The sequence below is a fragment of the Atractosteus spatula genome, chromosome 7 (assembly GCF_055471065.1).
Source record: "Atractosteus spatula isolate fAtrSpa1 chromosome 7, fAtrSpa1.hap1, whole genome shotgun sequence".
NCBI lineage: Eukaryota > Metazoa > Chordata > Actinopteri > Semionotiformes > Lepisosteidae > Atractosteus > Atractosteus spatula.
The window spans coordinates 48,955,214-48,970,840 of NC_142712.1; the positions used below are offsets into that span (position 1 = coordinate 48,955,214).

The 15,627-nt window shown below is 44.2% G+C and overlaps 1 protein-coding gene across 4 annotated transcripts in view; it reads left to right on the plus strand.

The window, feature by feature from the left end:
• Window positions 1–15,627, plus strand: part of rnf111 (ring finger protein 111) — a 46,994-nt gene that overhangs the window by 1,979 nt on the left and 29,388 nt on the right. For all 4 annotated transcript variants that reach the window (XM_088921638.1, XM_088921637.1, XM_088921639.1 and 1 more), the window contains exon 2: window positions 11,004–11,933. In XM_088921638.1, the coding sequence (XP_088777764.1) occupies window positions 11,078–11,933 (856 nt within the window). In that variant the 5' untranslated portion in view covers window positions 11,004–11,077. The remainder of the gene's footprint in view (window positions 1–11,003; window positions 11,934–15,627) is intronic.

The following is a 15,627-nucleotide window of genomic DNA, read 5'->3' on the forward strand; positions in this document are numbered from 1 at the left end:
ATGCTTTATTTTCTATTTTTAAACAGTTCAGTATTTTAATGTGGTCACTGGTATACCTATAGCTGTATCCAAGATTAGCACCTCTAGTTTATCTTGATGTATGTCAACAGTGCCTCTTCTATTTTAGAAACTTTAAATGTGGTTAGATAACACTCCTAGCAAAACAGGCTAAAGATGTCATCACACATCACTATATTTAGAAAGGTGGTAAACGCAGAGAAAGAGAAAGTAGAGGGTAACAGGTTCTGCATGTTCTTGCTTTGTGGCACCATTCACACCGGACGCTAACATTGGTGCTCACCAGAACCAGTGCCAGTTTCCTGCTGTCTGGTGAAGGTAAAAAAACATTACTAACACAAGGAGTGCACTCTACCTGTTTACACACACTGCTAAAGCACCCTTCATAGCCTATATGGAACCATAGGTGGTATGTATCAAATATTTGTGCACTTGTCACAATAGGAGTTGGTGTTTGGTCTTGGTGTCACCTCTGTTGCAAAGCTTGGTCCAGCTAGAAAACACAGAGAAGACACCATAAGGCAGGTCTGTGTACCTTGTGGTTTGAGGATCCCAGTTGTAAAGAATATGAAATCAACAGCTTTGAATTTGGGAAAACTGGTGCTTATCTTATACAATGTCCATTTATCGATACTGTGAGCCTGATTTCATTAGTCAATTATGAATACACTAAATGGCATCATTAAGAGGAAGCCTATTTAGGATGAAGATCACTGTTTGTTTATTATCTTGACCCTGAATTTCAGCATAAGTGAGTTAAGGCATGTGCTGAGTTTCTGTCCTCATCAGTACTTGGTTTTTCATTCTGGATCATTCTGACAAGTCTCGTTACCGCGCACAGGTGAGCTCACTGCAGTTGTGACTTGCGATATTTCTGCACACACAAAAAGTTCTGCATCTTGACAGGATCCCCAGTCTGAAAATGAATGGAGTGGTCTTGGCTTGTGCATTATCAGTGCATAACTCATAGCTTCATTGCTGCCCTCTGTGGAATCCTAAACTTAAATGTTTGGAGATTATGAAACACTTCAAGATCAAGGTCTGAGATTTGACAAGGGGGCTATGATCGGTTGTATAGATTTTTCTCCCATGTGGAGCAGTAAAGCGAGTTTCTGAAAAGTTAACAAATTTGATTTCACTTTTGGAAAGAGACCAGGGGTGTGACAGATTTCTCCTACCTGTGCCCAAAACTGCTGAATTTATTAAATCTGCGCGCTTTATCTCGGTTTGGAATAGATTGTGTTTAAGGGAGTTTTTTTATGTAATTGGTCTCCTGGAGTACTTTGGAGCTGGTGCCAGTGTGGTTTTTCTTATCAGAAAAACCTTTAAATTGCAAACAGGATTAACTTTTTCTATTCTGAAACTTTTTACAGGCTAGCATGTAAAACTGTAAACAAGATATGATAACTTTTCTGTTAGTTTCTTCATCGGGAACCTGTTATTTGTTTAAGTCTAAAGCAAATCTCTGTCACAGTGGGTTGAGTCCATCTCGTTGTTCATTGTGCAACAGATTTTGTTGATCATGAAATGATTCCTGATTCTGAATTGTATGGATTGTATTGTTTGCTGTGCATATTTATAAGAAAGCAATCTTATGGATTTGAATGTGAAAAATGGTCCTTTACTAATATTAATGGTTGACCTTCATGAACAGCTAAGGGTACTATAAGAGATTGGTAGTTTGAATTATATTTATATTGCCTTTGTGGGTTGAGAGGAAAGGATCAAAGCAAGATGAATAAATAATTAATAGAAAGTTTGGATGGGCATCTTGCAAATTAAACCTATCTTTAGTTGTGAAATGCAAAGACTGTTTTCTGTTTGCTCTTTTTAATTGTTAAATATTTAACCCACAGATGTGATTACTGGGTGACTGTGGAACCACATATGGATGTCAGTGTTTCTCACTGACTTAGGAGAGTGTCCAGACAGAAGCTCCTGGCTACTCTGTCAATGTCTAGTACCCAGAGAGTGCCTTGCTGCAGCTTGATGTGGTACAGTGTAGAGCCTGAAAACATTTTTCTTCCTGAAATTTTTATTGGGAAATTCACTTGATATTTTCCATTCAGAGTATATGACCATTTTGACGTAATGCATCAGGGATTGTAATTCATTTTGGTTTAGTTAAATCTGTACGTTTAAAAAGTTTTCTATGTAGTTGCCGTGTTGGGAGAATGTTTCTAAATAATTAAAACATAAAGCCTGAGATTTTTGCACTTTTAAATTTTAACCTGTCACCTTAACCCCTGTTAAGATCTTTCACCTCTTGTTGTGGAATTGAAAGTATAGGTTTACTGTGGTTTGTGTGGAATTGAAGAAAAGCCTGTCTTTTTTTCCCCTCAAAAATAAGGGAGCAAGAGGATCTCTTAATGTAAAGCTGGGCTGTCACAGACTGCTGTACGATGCAGGTCTGATGGCATGTGACATTGGCATTATTTCTGGCCATGACTTTGCCTTCCCAAGCAGAAATCAGATTGGCATGGCTATCATTGCAGTGACTTGGACTCTCCCCTCTCCCTGATCTGTGTTTCTGTATTCACTCCTATTTTTCGTACTGTCATTCTTTCACAATTACGCGCCCTCTGTTTTCTCTTGATGATAATTGGCTTTCTCATGAGTGCTAATAAAATCTTGGAAAAGAAACAGCCTATACTGTTTTCATGCCAGAGAAGCTATTAGGACTGATGATTTAATGCCGAGTATAATAATATGGGTGTTATTCTTGCCTTTACTGAGGACGTTGCTGGGGTGCTTAGCTGCAAGGGTGTGAGATTTGAACATTACTCTTTGCTTTTCATGCAGAATCTAACACCCTATAAATTTTAATTTCAGACCCATGTCAGCAAATAGGGACTGTGAAGGCCAGCTGTTCTTTTTTTCCTCCAAGAGCTTTTTTTTCATTTAGCCATGTTTGCTTTCCTGTCTATTGGCAGCATGCTTTCGTGGTTGTGATGTGCAACTGCTGCTTTTCTAGAACGACAGGTACCCTCCCCTGCCAGTCAAGAGCGGGCAAGAATGTGTACTGACGTTTTGGAAGGGCTGAAAGAAATCAACCCTTTTATTCTGGAGCAGAGAAGGTGACAGGGGGACAAAGTCTGCAGAATCCTCAAAGGCATTGGTGAGCTCAAACTGGCAGTCATTTTGAGAATTGGTACTACAACACAAACCAGAGGACACAGCTGGAAAGTACAGGCAAGGGTCTTTAAAACTGAGCACGCAAGGTACTTCATTGAGCAAGGAGGAGTGCTGGGAGTGTAGCGCAAGCTACCCCACTGTGGTATTGAAGCCAGAACCCTGGTCATTTTGAGAAACGGACGGGGATCCTTGAGTCAGACAGCTGCTAACCTCCAAACAGGATGGACGGGGTGAATGGCCTCTTTCTGTAAAGATACCCAGCCAGAAATCCAGTGTCTTGGAGAACTTGTGTGAGGAAGAGGAGACATTAAAGCTTTTCATGTTAAGTGGACGTTTTCAGGATATTGCATCCTTGTAGGGAGGAAAAAACTGTAAATGAACTATAACGATTTGCTTAATTACAGCAAACCCAATAATGGCCACCTGAATGATTTCTAGAATTGGTTTTGATGTGATTTTTTTTCTTCTTTCAGTGTTACGATTTATTAGTTTCATTGCAGATAAAAGGTATAAACTAGAGGTTAAATTCTGAGTGTGATGTGGAGGGTCAGGATGAAATCTCAAAGATTTTAATAGAATTTCTTACATCTGCTCCTTCGTTGTGAAAGTTGCTTGTGCACAACAGCCGCTCGGTTTCAATTCCATTGCACGGATTAAAACCCGTCTAACAGCATTCACTTTTAAAGGTTACTGCTGTCATTATTTCATTTTGTTGCATCCGTTCTGAGCGTTTCTCCTGGATGGTTAGTTTAAGTGCATGTTTCATAGACAGTGTGGGGAATAAACAGCTGTTCATAAACGGGCATTACTGTGTTTTATCCTTTGCTGGAGCCTCTCTTCTTCAGCGGCCCCAGTGCGTCTTATCTTTCATCATTGTGCTGATACAGACAGATGTCAGAACCTGTAACTCTTACTTCTGCTGTTACAGCAACTTTCAAAGAAACTGCATTTTCCCTGGAAAAACCCAGCGGAATATTTACTGACCATCCGGAGGTGGTCTGATTAGTAGAACACTTAACAATGGCACAGTTCTGCAGGGCTTTTCAGCATCGTCAGTAAAATTGCATAATACCTTTGCACAATAAGAGTCCAAGGAGTTAATTTTGATATATATCCCTCCTACCTACTGTTATTATGTACTCTTCAGAAATGAAGCAATTTAAAAGTTTTTAGAGTCATTTGGAGAGGTCTGTCATCTGATCTGTGAAGAGAATTACAGGAAAACATTGTATGCTTTTGCTTTTACGCCTTGGTGTGTAGCACTTGAAAGCGGACAGGAAGTCAGGAGTGGGGTTCGAGATTGATCTGGGTTCCTTCACTGCACTGGTCAGAAGTAAGTGTGAGGTCCGCTTGAGGCTTTCCTCTTTGGAAATCTTGCATTGTTCCAACTTGCTTGCCTTCAGCTGAAATGTGCAGTCCTTGTGTACTCAAATGCCGGGGGGGCTTCCTGCCATATTTGCCCATTAATACAACTCCCTGCTTGTATCTGTTAACACTCTCCTCTCTGTGGCACAGGGGCTCATCAGCAGCTCGCGAGTGGAGGCCCAGGGGGCTCTGGCTGCTGGCAGCTTTACCACAGCAGTGCCCTGAGGAGCAGCTGCTCGTGAACCTGGAAAGCAACGCCCACGTGCTCCGTGCACATCACCTGCCTGCGGTTGTTTGCAGTTGTTTAGGGGTTTTAGGGAAGGTCTTCATTTCGTCCACTTGAAAAACCACCTAGGGGACATAGATGGATGCTAGGAGGGAAAAGCACTGAAAATTGAGACCAGGAATCACTTGTTTTACACAAAGGGTTGTGGGAGTCTGGAACAAGATAACCAGCCCTTGATGTCCGGGCTGATATCCTGGCTTTTTTTTTTTGCAAGAAACATCTGAAGGAGATCCTTAGATCACTTCAATATGAGAAAGCAGCCAGACTAGATTTGACAGAATGGGAGCCTCTCCTGTGGTTCTGTTTCTCAGGACTACAGAGAGACTGCTGTTCCTGCAGTTACTTCAGCAGTTTGCCACATCGCCCCCTGGTTTCCTGGAAAAGAAGATTAAATATTCAAAGCAGATGATGAACTTGTGTGTCTGGTTCTCTTTGTGTTATTACCGTAGATTAATATAAATGTATGTTGAGACCCAAAAGACATTACTCTTTATCAGCCAATCCCCGGAGCTCCTGTATGAAAAATAGACTAAGCACAGGAGGAGAGTCCTTGGGCTTTGTCACTGCTCTCAGGCCCGATCTGTATTGAACATGGAACATGTAGTTCCCTCGGTCTTCTACACGTTTCCAATGATATTTCAAGTGGAAACTAGGTTAATGATCTCTGAATTGTAACGCTAGAGACCTCGAGCAGTGTGATGAGGAATAACAGAGCTTGTTGTGTGAGATTCTAGTCTTCCCAGCTGGTTTTTAGGTTTTTGCTGAAGCTGACAAAATCGAACAAGCATCCCGGGACGGCTTGAGGTGATGGTTGTCATTTGCATTATCCACCACTGACCATGTGACCATATAGTGGACTAGTGTTTTTGTGGACTGTGGATTTGTGAGTCAGTACACCTTGAAATGCACAAAGCCCCAGCCCTGGTAGTGCTGACTATGTTCAAGTAGACTGTCTGCTGTTTGAGAGTGATACCGGTCCTCTATATCCCCACCCCCATTCCTCCCTCGTATTATTCCCATTTCCTGTGTGCGTGAGTCATACCTTCATTTGACTCATTTTTTTCTTCACGTTTATGATAGACTCCCCTGTGACTCCCTTTTGCTTACTGTCTCAGCACTGTCCTCACTGTTGCCCCATGATAGAGGAGCACATCTTCACAATGAGAAGGCTGTGTGTCTTCTGTCAGGCAGTCTCCCAGCTGCTTTGTAGGCTGAAGGTCTAGTCACATGTAGTCCAGGCAGTTAATCTGAAATACAGTGCAGTGTTGACATCTTAATGGCAGCAGAACAATAATGAATATAAGAAAGTTTGTAATTGAGCGGAGGCTATGACGCCCATTTAGTCTGTTCTGCATCATTCTGGCCTGTCTGGAGCTACTGATTTTGCTGATTGTTCATTGTTTTTTTTTTAAAATACTCAGGATTTACTAGAGGGTTTGTGCCGCAAATGTAGGAGCTATGTGGCACAGGCTGTTCTTGCACTCCAGTGTATGTACCAGTTAACATAAACACTTCTTGGTGTTCGTCAAACAGGAGCTTCTCTCTGTTCTTGCAGCAGATGTTTTGATCTCTCTGTGCTTATGGCAACCAGGTCAGGAGGATTTTCTGTGATTACCACTTACAGGCATAGCTCCAAGGAGACGGCAGGAATTCACCAGCCCTTTCCTTCTCAAGGAGGTCTTGGCCTTTGGGGGGGGTCACCTGGGTTTATCATGCATAGCAAAGTAGGAGGAGGGTGGAGAAAGGCTTCTGCCCAGAGGCGCTGTGTTTGCAGTTTGTGGTGCTCTAGTGCAATCTTAAAATGCAGCGCAGTTCCAATCACCATTGGTATGCACCCGTGAAGATCAGCTGCATACATTTACAAGGGTAATGAAAGCTTAAGTATGCACTGTCCGGCAGGGCAGTCATTTCTCTCACAGATGCAAATATTAACACCAGCCATTATATGGATTTCCATACTGCTTACATAGCTGGAGCAAGTGGATGCCTGGTATTGTGTAACACAAAGAAATAAACTGATACCGAAGCAATATCCATGAGCCAGCTAAGATAGGATTGCAGGGATTTGTTATATTTAGAAATGTGGAAGATCACATACTGTCTAGAGTAGTTCGTTGCTGGGTGCTCACAACCAGATGGATTTCTTTGCCTAATCAGCTAACCGCACACATTAATGATATTGAACCCAGCATTGCTTATGGTTGCACTGTTACCTTCAAGAATACACGCCCCTGCTTGGAGTGTAGGATGAGCTCCTATAGCCTGGAGGATTATAGGATTCAGTCCAGCTGGCGCCACTTGCTGGCTGTGGCTGAGAAGCCTGCAGAAGTGGTGGAGAATCCAGGCGTTTGTAAGTGGAAAGACTTTCAATTGGTTAAGGTTGATCCTCTTGGTCAGAAGAGGTGTTCACGATTCTGGTTGGCTTTGCCATTTACACCTCTGGCGCAGCTGTGCCCCAATAAGTGGCTGGCCTTTCAGTGCAGATGTGTTAAGAAGAAACTTGTGTCTGCGTGCGTGTGCTCCCTAAATTCCAGGTTATCCGCAAGGCAAGGATCCCATATTCAAATAAATCTGAAATATTGCAGGGGCATGGTGTAGGACATGGTAACTATTTGCATTAAAGATGTGCTTATTTCTGTATACTGAGCATCAAAAATCACTCTTTAGGCACATATTTATTTTAAAAAGTGCACAGATTTTTGTTTTTCGCACCTGAGTAAGTTTCTTAACCACCAATTCACCTCATTTGTAATGAGTTGATGAAGTGCAAGTGATAGGGTAATTTGACCTGTAGGATGTCAAGCCTGGTGAAATGTATAAAAATAATCTTATTGAAGAACCAATATCCTTAGTAAGATCATTGCTGTGTTGGTGCACTGTTGCTCACATTTGGGCTGTTTGCAGTAAGATGTGTCTAGCCTGGCAAGACGTTGCAGTTATTTAAAACTCGTAGTTTTCCTGTTCTGTGTGCTCGTGCATTGACCCACCTGGTAGTATCCCACAGCTCAGGAGATAACCCAGCTATCCCCTTCACTTTGCTTCTTGAATAACAGTGTGACTTTTTACCAAGCCCTCCATATGTCTTTTTCTGTTTGTGCACTTGTAGCAGAGAGCACAGGTCACAGATGTGCAGGAAGTACACAAAGGTGCCAGTGTTAATACTGTCAAGCACATACGCCACAAAGGCTTCAAAGCCAGGCACATTTTATTCATTTATTGATGTATTCGTTTTTTTGTTCATGGGGAAATTGGTGCAAAGTGGACATGGCGTGTAAAATGTTAAGAAAAAAATCTCTTATCTAAGTATCTCTTCAGTTCTAACTTGTCTATGCGAAGTATTTCTGTGTTTTTCTAGTTATGCAACTGTAAAACAGGGAGTAGATATTCCACATTTGCAAAACCCTGTGCTGGAGCCACCAGGTGATTTTTAGGCGATTGCACTCTGTGTGCTGAAGCTGGCTATTGATCAGGGCAGACCCCTGATCAGTTTCAGCTGGGTGGCTGTTTTCGTGAGGTGCTAGGCGTAGTTGTCGCTGCCCTTTGGTGTGAGCCATGTTGCAGAAACGAGATGCTGGTCATTCACGATCACAACCGGGGAGACAGTGAGGGAATGCCCAAGAGCCCTGCCACGTTATCGGGATCTCCTTAAACCCCCGGCTCCTCTGTGTGCTTTGAAAAGAGTGGGACAGTCCCACCACAATAATATCAAATATGGGTAAAGAGAACTGGGCAGAGTATGTAGGCTGGGTTTTAGATTTTTAGAGTCAGTTCACACTGCACTGTGATCCTTGATGATTTTTTTCATGATAATTGTTTTAGAAAGTCTATACTGCTGTGGCAGCCAGTAAATATATAATCTTCATTAGATTACACCCATATATGGTAGGGTCAGTTCTTTAAAACTGGCACAGGTAAAAGTGTTTTGAGTTGCTTGCAAGAACACACACACACACACACATTTTAACTTTCCATTTTAATCTGAGGACCATGTGTTGGAAACGGGCATTTCTTGATGCCCTGCTTTATCTGTACTGTAATTCAACAACTGCTGCTTAGCAGGCCTGTCCAACCCCACTGCCTCATAAATCCTGCATTTCAGTCTTCGCTCTTTTAATGATCACTCTACCAGCAGTAAAAAACATCTCCATGCTCTGGCTGGCCTGTTTACCACCTGATTACTGTTAGGTGTGATGGTTGCGGCTCAGGAGCTTTTTATCAGTTGTCAACTGACCCTAGTAAATGATCTAAAAAGCCATCATATTTGCCCGTAACCACCTTGATGATGGCAACCACAAGCCATTGAAGTTGAAACACTAAAAAAAGATTAGTGTTTGACGAGTCTAGCAGGTCTCTGTGGTCATCTGGCATTTTGTGGGGCACAATCTCCTACACAGGCCAAATCTCTGTTTGCAGGCAGATGTGTTCTGTGTTGGTTGGCTTTTCGTGTGCTGTGTAAATGCATTTATTTCATGTGCGGGGTCATAAATCCAACATCTTTCCAATTTGTAGTTACTGCTCTGGAGGAGGCCTGTGTTAAAGACAGCTGTGCTGTACTGTAGCACCATTAATGAGAAACTGAGAGGCAGCATGCTGGCTCCTTGTCGTTCGATCTGCTAGGATCTGTCAGACATTGGGAGTATGGTGGGGTGTTGGGTTGATTCGGCTGAGTTAGGCAGGTATGTGCTGTAGCATTTTTTGTGTACTGAATGAGAGCTAAAGCAATTTAGCTGGAAAACAGCTGATACACTTAAACCTTAATTAATGTTTGCACATACTTAGTTTTTAATACATCTGAGTTTAAATTAATAATATTTGAGTCAAAAGATAGTGACATGAAAATCTTTGCGTTTTTCACCCTGTATTGCTTCTGTTATAAACTTTTGAGCAGGCCTCTTCCTGGTTACTGTCTGGACTCCTGTCTGGATCCTGAAGAGTCAACATACCACCTGAAGGAGGTTTTGCATGGAATAGAGCTCCTCCGCAATACTACATAAATATTCCACAGCAGCTGAGCATTTCCATGCTAAAGCATGGGCTGCATTCACTTGAAACTCATTTCATTTTTTCCCTCTGTATTCTGGAGATGAACTGTGGCTGGCAACCACTGTAAAAGTGACTCCCTTATTAGACTCATGGTCTTGAGTCAGGCTGCCTTGCATGGGGTTATTTTTGTTAGAGCAATGAGCCAGAATACACGATTCCTTCACTCGGTACCTTGTTGCACAAAAAACATCCAACCCACCCTCAGAGACCTTCTAATACTTCTTATACTTAGAAGCACTTTGGAATAAATGGCAGGACCCTTAGGGGTCAGAGGAGCTTTTAAATGTCAGTAACATTCAGTGGCATTTAGAACCTCCTCTCTTTGTTGCTCCTGCAACACATTCTGCATTGTTTCTAATCCATGGGCTGGTTGCTCCCAGGTTGTTGATATTGGATTTATGCTCATCGCTGCACACAGTAGCAATAGCACATGGTCACCTGGGTGTATTGTGGCTGACTTCTGCTGATTGACATTTATAGGCACGTGGACTGAGTCAATTCAGGGTTGGTTTCCACATAGGCTGCATGGTAAAACCTGTTTTTTTGGATGACTTGCTTAAAGCTAATTCTTTGTGTAGGATATTAAGTAAAGATGCATTTTTTGGGCTTGTTTAAATGCATTGTCTTATTTTCTTATTTTACTTGGTTCTGTTGTAACACAAGCTTAATTGTATCACTCGACTTGTTGCACTTAGTTACAGTTGCCAATGAAGCTGGGACTTTAATTCTAGGATTAGTATTCAATTGTGAGTTACGAAAGTGACCTTAGCTCAAAGCATATATTCAATAATATGGTGTTATGTTATTGTTTTGCCTTTATTTACAGTTTAAGCAGGTACCCTGGACTGGTTTACAATCCAGTCTTTAGTCATGCATTGCCAGAAATGATGCCTAGCCCCAATACTGAATACAGAAGAAGGCCCCTCCCTTTCAGTTTAACTTTCTGTGTTTATTAGTTTCAGTCATGTCTCTTGGAGGAGACTGTGACGATGCATGCCGATAATGAAACCTGGCGCATGTTTATGCGCGACCGCAGTAATCAGAGGATCAGGAAGCTGTTGGCAGGTCCCCTCCTTGCGCTGCCGTTCCCCCTGAAAGCTGACGGCTATGTGCTCTCCGCACGCGTCTGGCCCTGACCTCTGTCCTGTGTTCGCAGGTCTGAGGGGATCGCCGGTCCAAGATGGACCCCTGAGTGCTGTGGCCTCTCGAGTCCTTCCTGCCGCAGCCGCCATGAAGAGTGAGGTACCGTCTGATGCTTCCCGGAGACACGAGCACCTGAAGGGGGCGCTGGCCAACCCCGAGCCCATGGAGGCAGAAAAGAGCTTCCCGGCCGACGTGGAGATGATCAGCAGCAAGGTGGGGAGCGAGTTCGCGCCCCTGTGCGCCGAGAGCCGTCACCGGCCGCTGCGGGAGGTGAGCGGGGGCCGCCGGGAGCAGGAGAAGGGCATCCCGGGGAGGAAGAAGCGCAAGAGCCAGCAGGCCGGCCCCTCGGACACGCAGGCCTGCGCCCTGAAGGAGGTGCGGACCCCAGCTTTCCCCTCCCCGCGGCACAGGCGCGGCCTAGAGGGGCAGAGCGAAGAGGACAACAACAACGAGTCGTCCTTCAGCGACTGCGCCTCCTCCCCCTCCTCCAGCCTGCGCTTCGGGGACTCGGACACGCTGAGCTCGGAGGAGGAGGGCGGGGGCGCGGGCGCCGGCGGGGGGGGCAGGGAGGAGCACAGCAAGGCGGCGGTCATGCGGCCCGTGCTGGCCCGGCCGCGAGGCGCCAGGCCTCACAAGTGGCCGCGGCCCGAGCCCGAGCCGGTGCTGCTGAAGCGGCCCTGCCTGCACGGGCGCCGCGCGCTGCACAGGAAGCGCTTCGTCAAGGCCGGCGGCGCCTCCCAGCGGACTCAGAAGCAGAAGGAGCGGCTGCTGCTCCAGCGCAAGAAGCGAGAGGTGATCGCCAGGCGGAAGTACGCCCTGCTGCAGAGCACCAGCAGCTCCAGCGACAACGAGCTGACCAGCGATTCGTCGTCCACGTCCTCCACCGAGGCTGAGGAGGAGCTGTATGTGGATAGCCAGCCCAGCAGCACTACCGTGGCCTCAGGTACGACATGCAGCGGTTCACTGGTGATGCTGAGCTGCACTACCAGCTACTGCGCTGCATGACATCACAGAGTCTAACTGCGCTGCATGACATCACAGCCTCTAACTGCACTGCCTGCTACTGCACTGCATGACATCACAGCCTCTAACTGCACTGCCTGCTACTGAGCTGCATGACATCACAGCCTCTAACTCACTGCCTGCTAATGCACTGCATGACATCACAGCCTCTAACTGCACTGCCAGCTACTGCACTGCACAGCAGCACGCAGCAAACACACTTTCCAGCATTGGCATGTTTTGGGTTTATATTAAAAGGAATTTAGGTACACATAGTGCACATGTACTAAACAATTGAATAGCTGTTTATTTCAGTTTGTCAGAATTTGTGAACAATTATTTGCAGCTGAAAAGATAATGGAACATGATAAGTGGAAAGCTCACTCACTAACGCAAGGGGGCTACTTATGTTTTAAAGATAAGGCTGGTTACCTGATTGCATTGCTGCCTCTTAGAAAATATTGTGGCACAGTGGACATGTGTGCAATTCCTGGGGTGCTGTGGAGTTTGTATGTAGGCTCCGGCTCCCCTGCAACCTTGTATTGGATAAAGTGTTTAGAGAATGGATGGATGGATTTGGGTTGAAATCTGGTTGTTCTGACTCAACTCCATTGTGAAGCATAGACGTAAGCATTTCACAGTCAACGGAGAGTCCTTTGTAATTTGTATGCGTCTTGAAGTCCTTGAACTCTTGTAGTTATCGGTCAAGGGAAGAGAAAGGTATTCTTTCTTAAATATGTAATCTAAAAACTGCCAACTATCAGGGTTTGTCCTTTATACTTCCTAGAAACAGTGTCCTTCTCCCTGCAGTGAGGGAGTTCTTGTGCTGTGCTTTTTCTAAATCTATTTTGATGTTGTTGTCAACACAGCAGCATGTCATGTGATCCTGTGAATATGTTAGAGCCACCTAAACATGAACACTGTCAGATGAGACTTGCTTTTGCAGAGGTGTTTGTATGGTTCCAAACACAGTGCAGTATTACGTTATTTCATCCCACACACATTCGTATTTTGCCAGAAACCAGAATCATTTGGGGATTGTGTTGTTTTCAAGGATCTTGTTTGTTTTCAAAACAGGAAATAGTAAAAGGTCTAGATAACCTCAAAAAGTTGTCTTGCACATTTTGCCTTGCTGTAGCTCCAGAAGGCTGTAGCTTGTGGAAGTGTTCATTTAACTTTTAAATTGTCAGCCTTCTGCTTGTTCTGATATTACTTTATGAGCCTGGCCCGCCTCCGGGGTCTGTCAGCAGTTCATTGACTTTGTTCTGGCATGTGCAAATGTTTCTTTAGCACCAATCAACATTATTGCCATTCTTGAGAAGCAGATAGGAAATCTGTGAATTCTTTGCCCTTCTCCATTCTCCCTTACCTCCCCCTCCCTCTCTTCTCTCTCCCCTTCTCTGTCTCTTCACCCTTGATGCAGTTGTTTGGTTAGATTGTCAGAGCCTTTGGAGTTCCAGCCCTGGCAGCCTGTTCAATAACTCAGGAAAGCTGTGGAAACTGGACTGATTGATAGATCAGACCTCATGACTCATTAATGAATAGAACGTCCTAACAAGGGAATGCGCAGGGGATTTCATGGCATTATTCAGAGATGAACTATTCCTTTCAAAACGCACTCTCATTCTTCAGATCTCTTTTGTTTTTAGAAAATCAATCCTGTTGCATGGAGATTTGAGCATTTGAGGGGGAAGAGGGTCAAATTCTGTTGATGCGACTCATGTGCAGTTCTGCACATTCTCTGTAAGCTGAAGCTATCACCAGTGATTTGTATTCATTTCCCCGCCCTATAAACCAAAGTGCTTTGTTAGAGTCCTTGGCAGAGCTTTAAAATATGTTCCTTAATATACTTGTATAGCTCCATCAGGATGGAGCTTGCTTGCTCACTTGCTCAGTCTTCTAAAAAAAAAGCTTAGGTGTTTAAGATCATCATTATGGTTTTTTTATGTTCTGTGTGAAAGCATGTTAGTTGTGACTCGCACATGGTTTACATTTTGAATTTGGGTTTTTTCAGTGAGAGGCAGGTTACAAGTGTGAATTTCAGAAGCCTCTCTATTCTTTGCATGGTGCATGATAGAAGCAAAGGCGTCGATCCTTTAGAATAAGGAAATCCAGAGGACACAAATGGAAACTTAGCACAGGGGTTTGTAGGAGTCTGGAACCCTTGACCCAGCCATATTGTAGAAGCTGATTTCCTGCCTTCTTTCAGAAAACAGCTGGATCCTCAAGTAAGTCTATGGGCTGCATGACCTCTCGTTTGTGTCCTTGCCTACACATGCAGTGGTCAGCTGTGGCCCCAGGTATTCAGACTGGACAGCTGACAAAGTGGAAGCCCTGGAGATCGGGGATGGGGAGGGGATTTTTAACATGTTAAGGCTGGTGCGAGATTTAGCCAATTTCTTCTGGAGCAGGAGGGAGTTGTGGTTGTGGATGGCTGCCGCTGTCCCAGGCGGCCAGTGAGGTTCCAGACAGAGAGAGTATGGCAGACCCGATCAGCAGGGGCTGATACAGCTGGGGGGCGTCAGCGGTCTTTGTTGTTCTCAGGAGCTCCATAGGGTGCTCGGTCAAGTACTGCTCCGCGGAGGATGGCATGAATGATCTGAGCCAGGCACCAATTTTGACTAGTAGTAGTAGCCTTCTCTGTGAAAGACAAGGCGTCCTAGGCCTTTTTCATTGCAATGCTGAAATTGTATTCTGCAACATATGTTAGTGACAGATTTATTTGGTTTTGTTCCCTTGAATTAAATGTGAAAAATAATATGAACTGAATACAGAATCCATAATATAAGATGGCTCAGTACGAGAAAAGTCAAGGTCCCCTCAGAAATGGGGCTTTTTTAACCATTCAAGTGTTTCAAAAACTCCTTACAGCTCATAAATTATATAGAAAAAATCTACAGAGCTACACTTGCAAAGGCAGAGAACTGTTTTGCTATGCTGTAGAAACTCCCCATGAAAATCCATATAAGGTAACTTTCACAAGCTTTTCATTTTTTTGTTTGATCACAGCATAAGTTTGTTTAATTGCTTTCCTATTTCTGAGTTTTGTTTTTCTGCTGTTAATGCACTTCTGGAGTTGCAGCTTGTTAATTTGCGATGGTTTTGCTGTTTAACTTCTAAACATATCCTAATAAATGAGACATCATATTGCAGTGCTGGTGTGGTAAGCCGGTGCTTTGCAGCTCTTTCGTAAGCTGTCAAGGTTGGAGAATGATGTGTTTACGCATTTTCATTTCCTGTTGGGCAGGCACTCTCGCAGAGCAGCTGTATGTACATGCTGTTGGGTAACTGGCACTGCTTTTCCAGGCATCCTCTTACTTTTCAAGGCCTTCCACATTCTCTGTCGAGCTCACAGCTCAAAGAGAAACTTAGCAGCAGAATCTAAATGGGGCTTGCAAACCCAACAAACCACGCCGATCGGCTGAGTGCTGTAGCTGTGCGCTTACCTGCCACTTCCTTTACTGTCTGAGCCTGTGTACAGCGATCACAGCTCGTCACGTGCTTTTCAAAGCTTAACCAGCTTCACAGCAGCTGATTGTGAGTACGTCAGCAGATGTTATTGAGCTGCAGAGAGAAACTATCTGCATCTGGACACATCAAAATGTGTACCTATTGAACTGTTAAGGTGCCAGGTT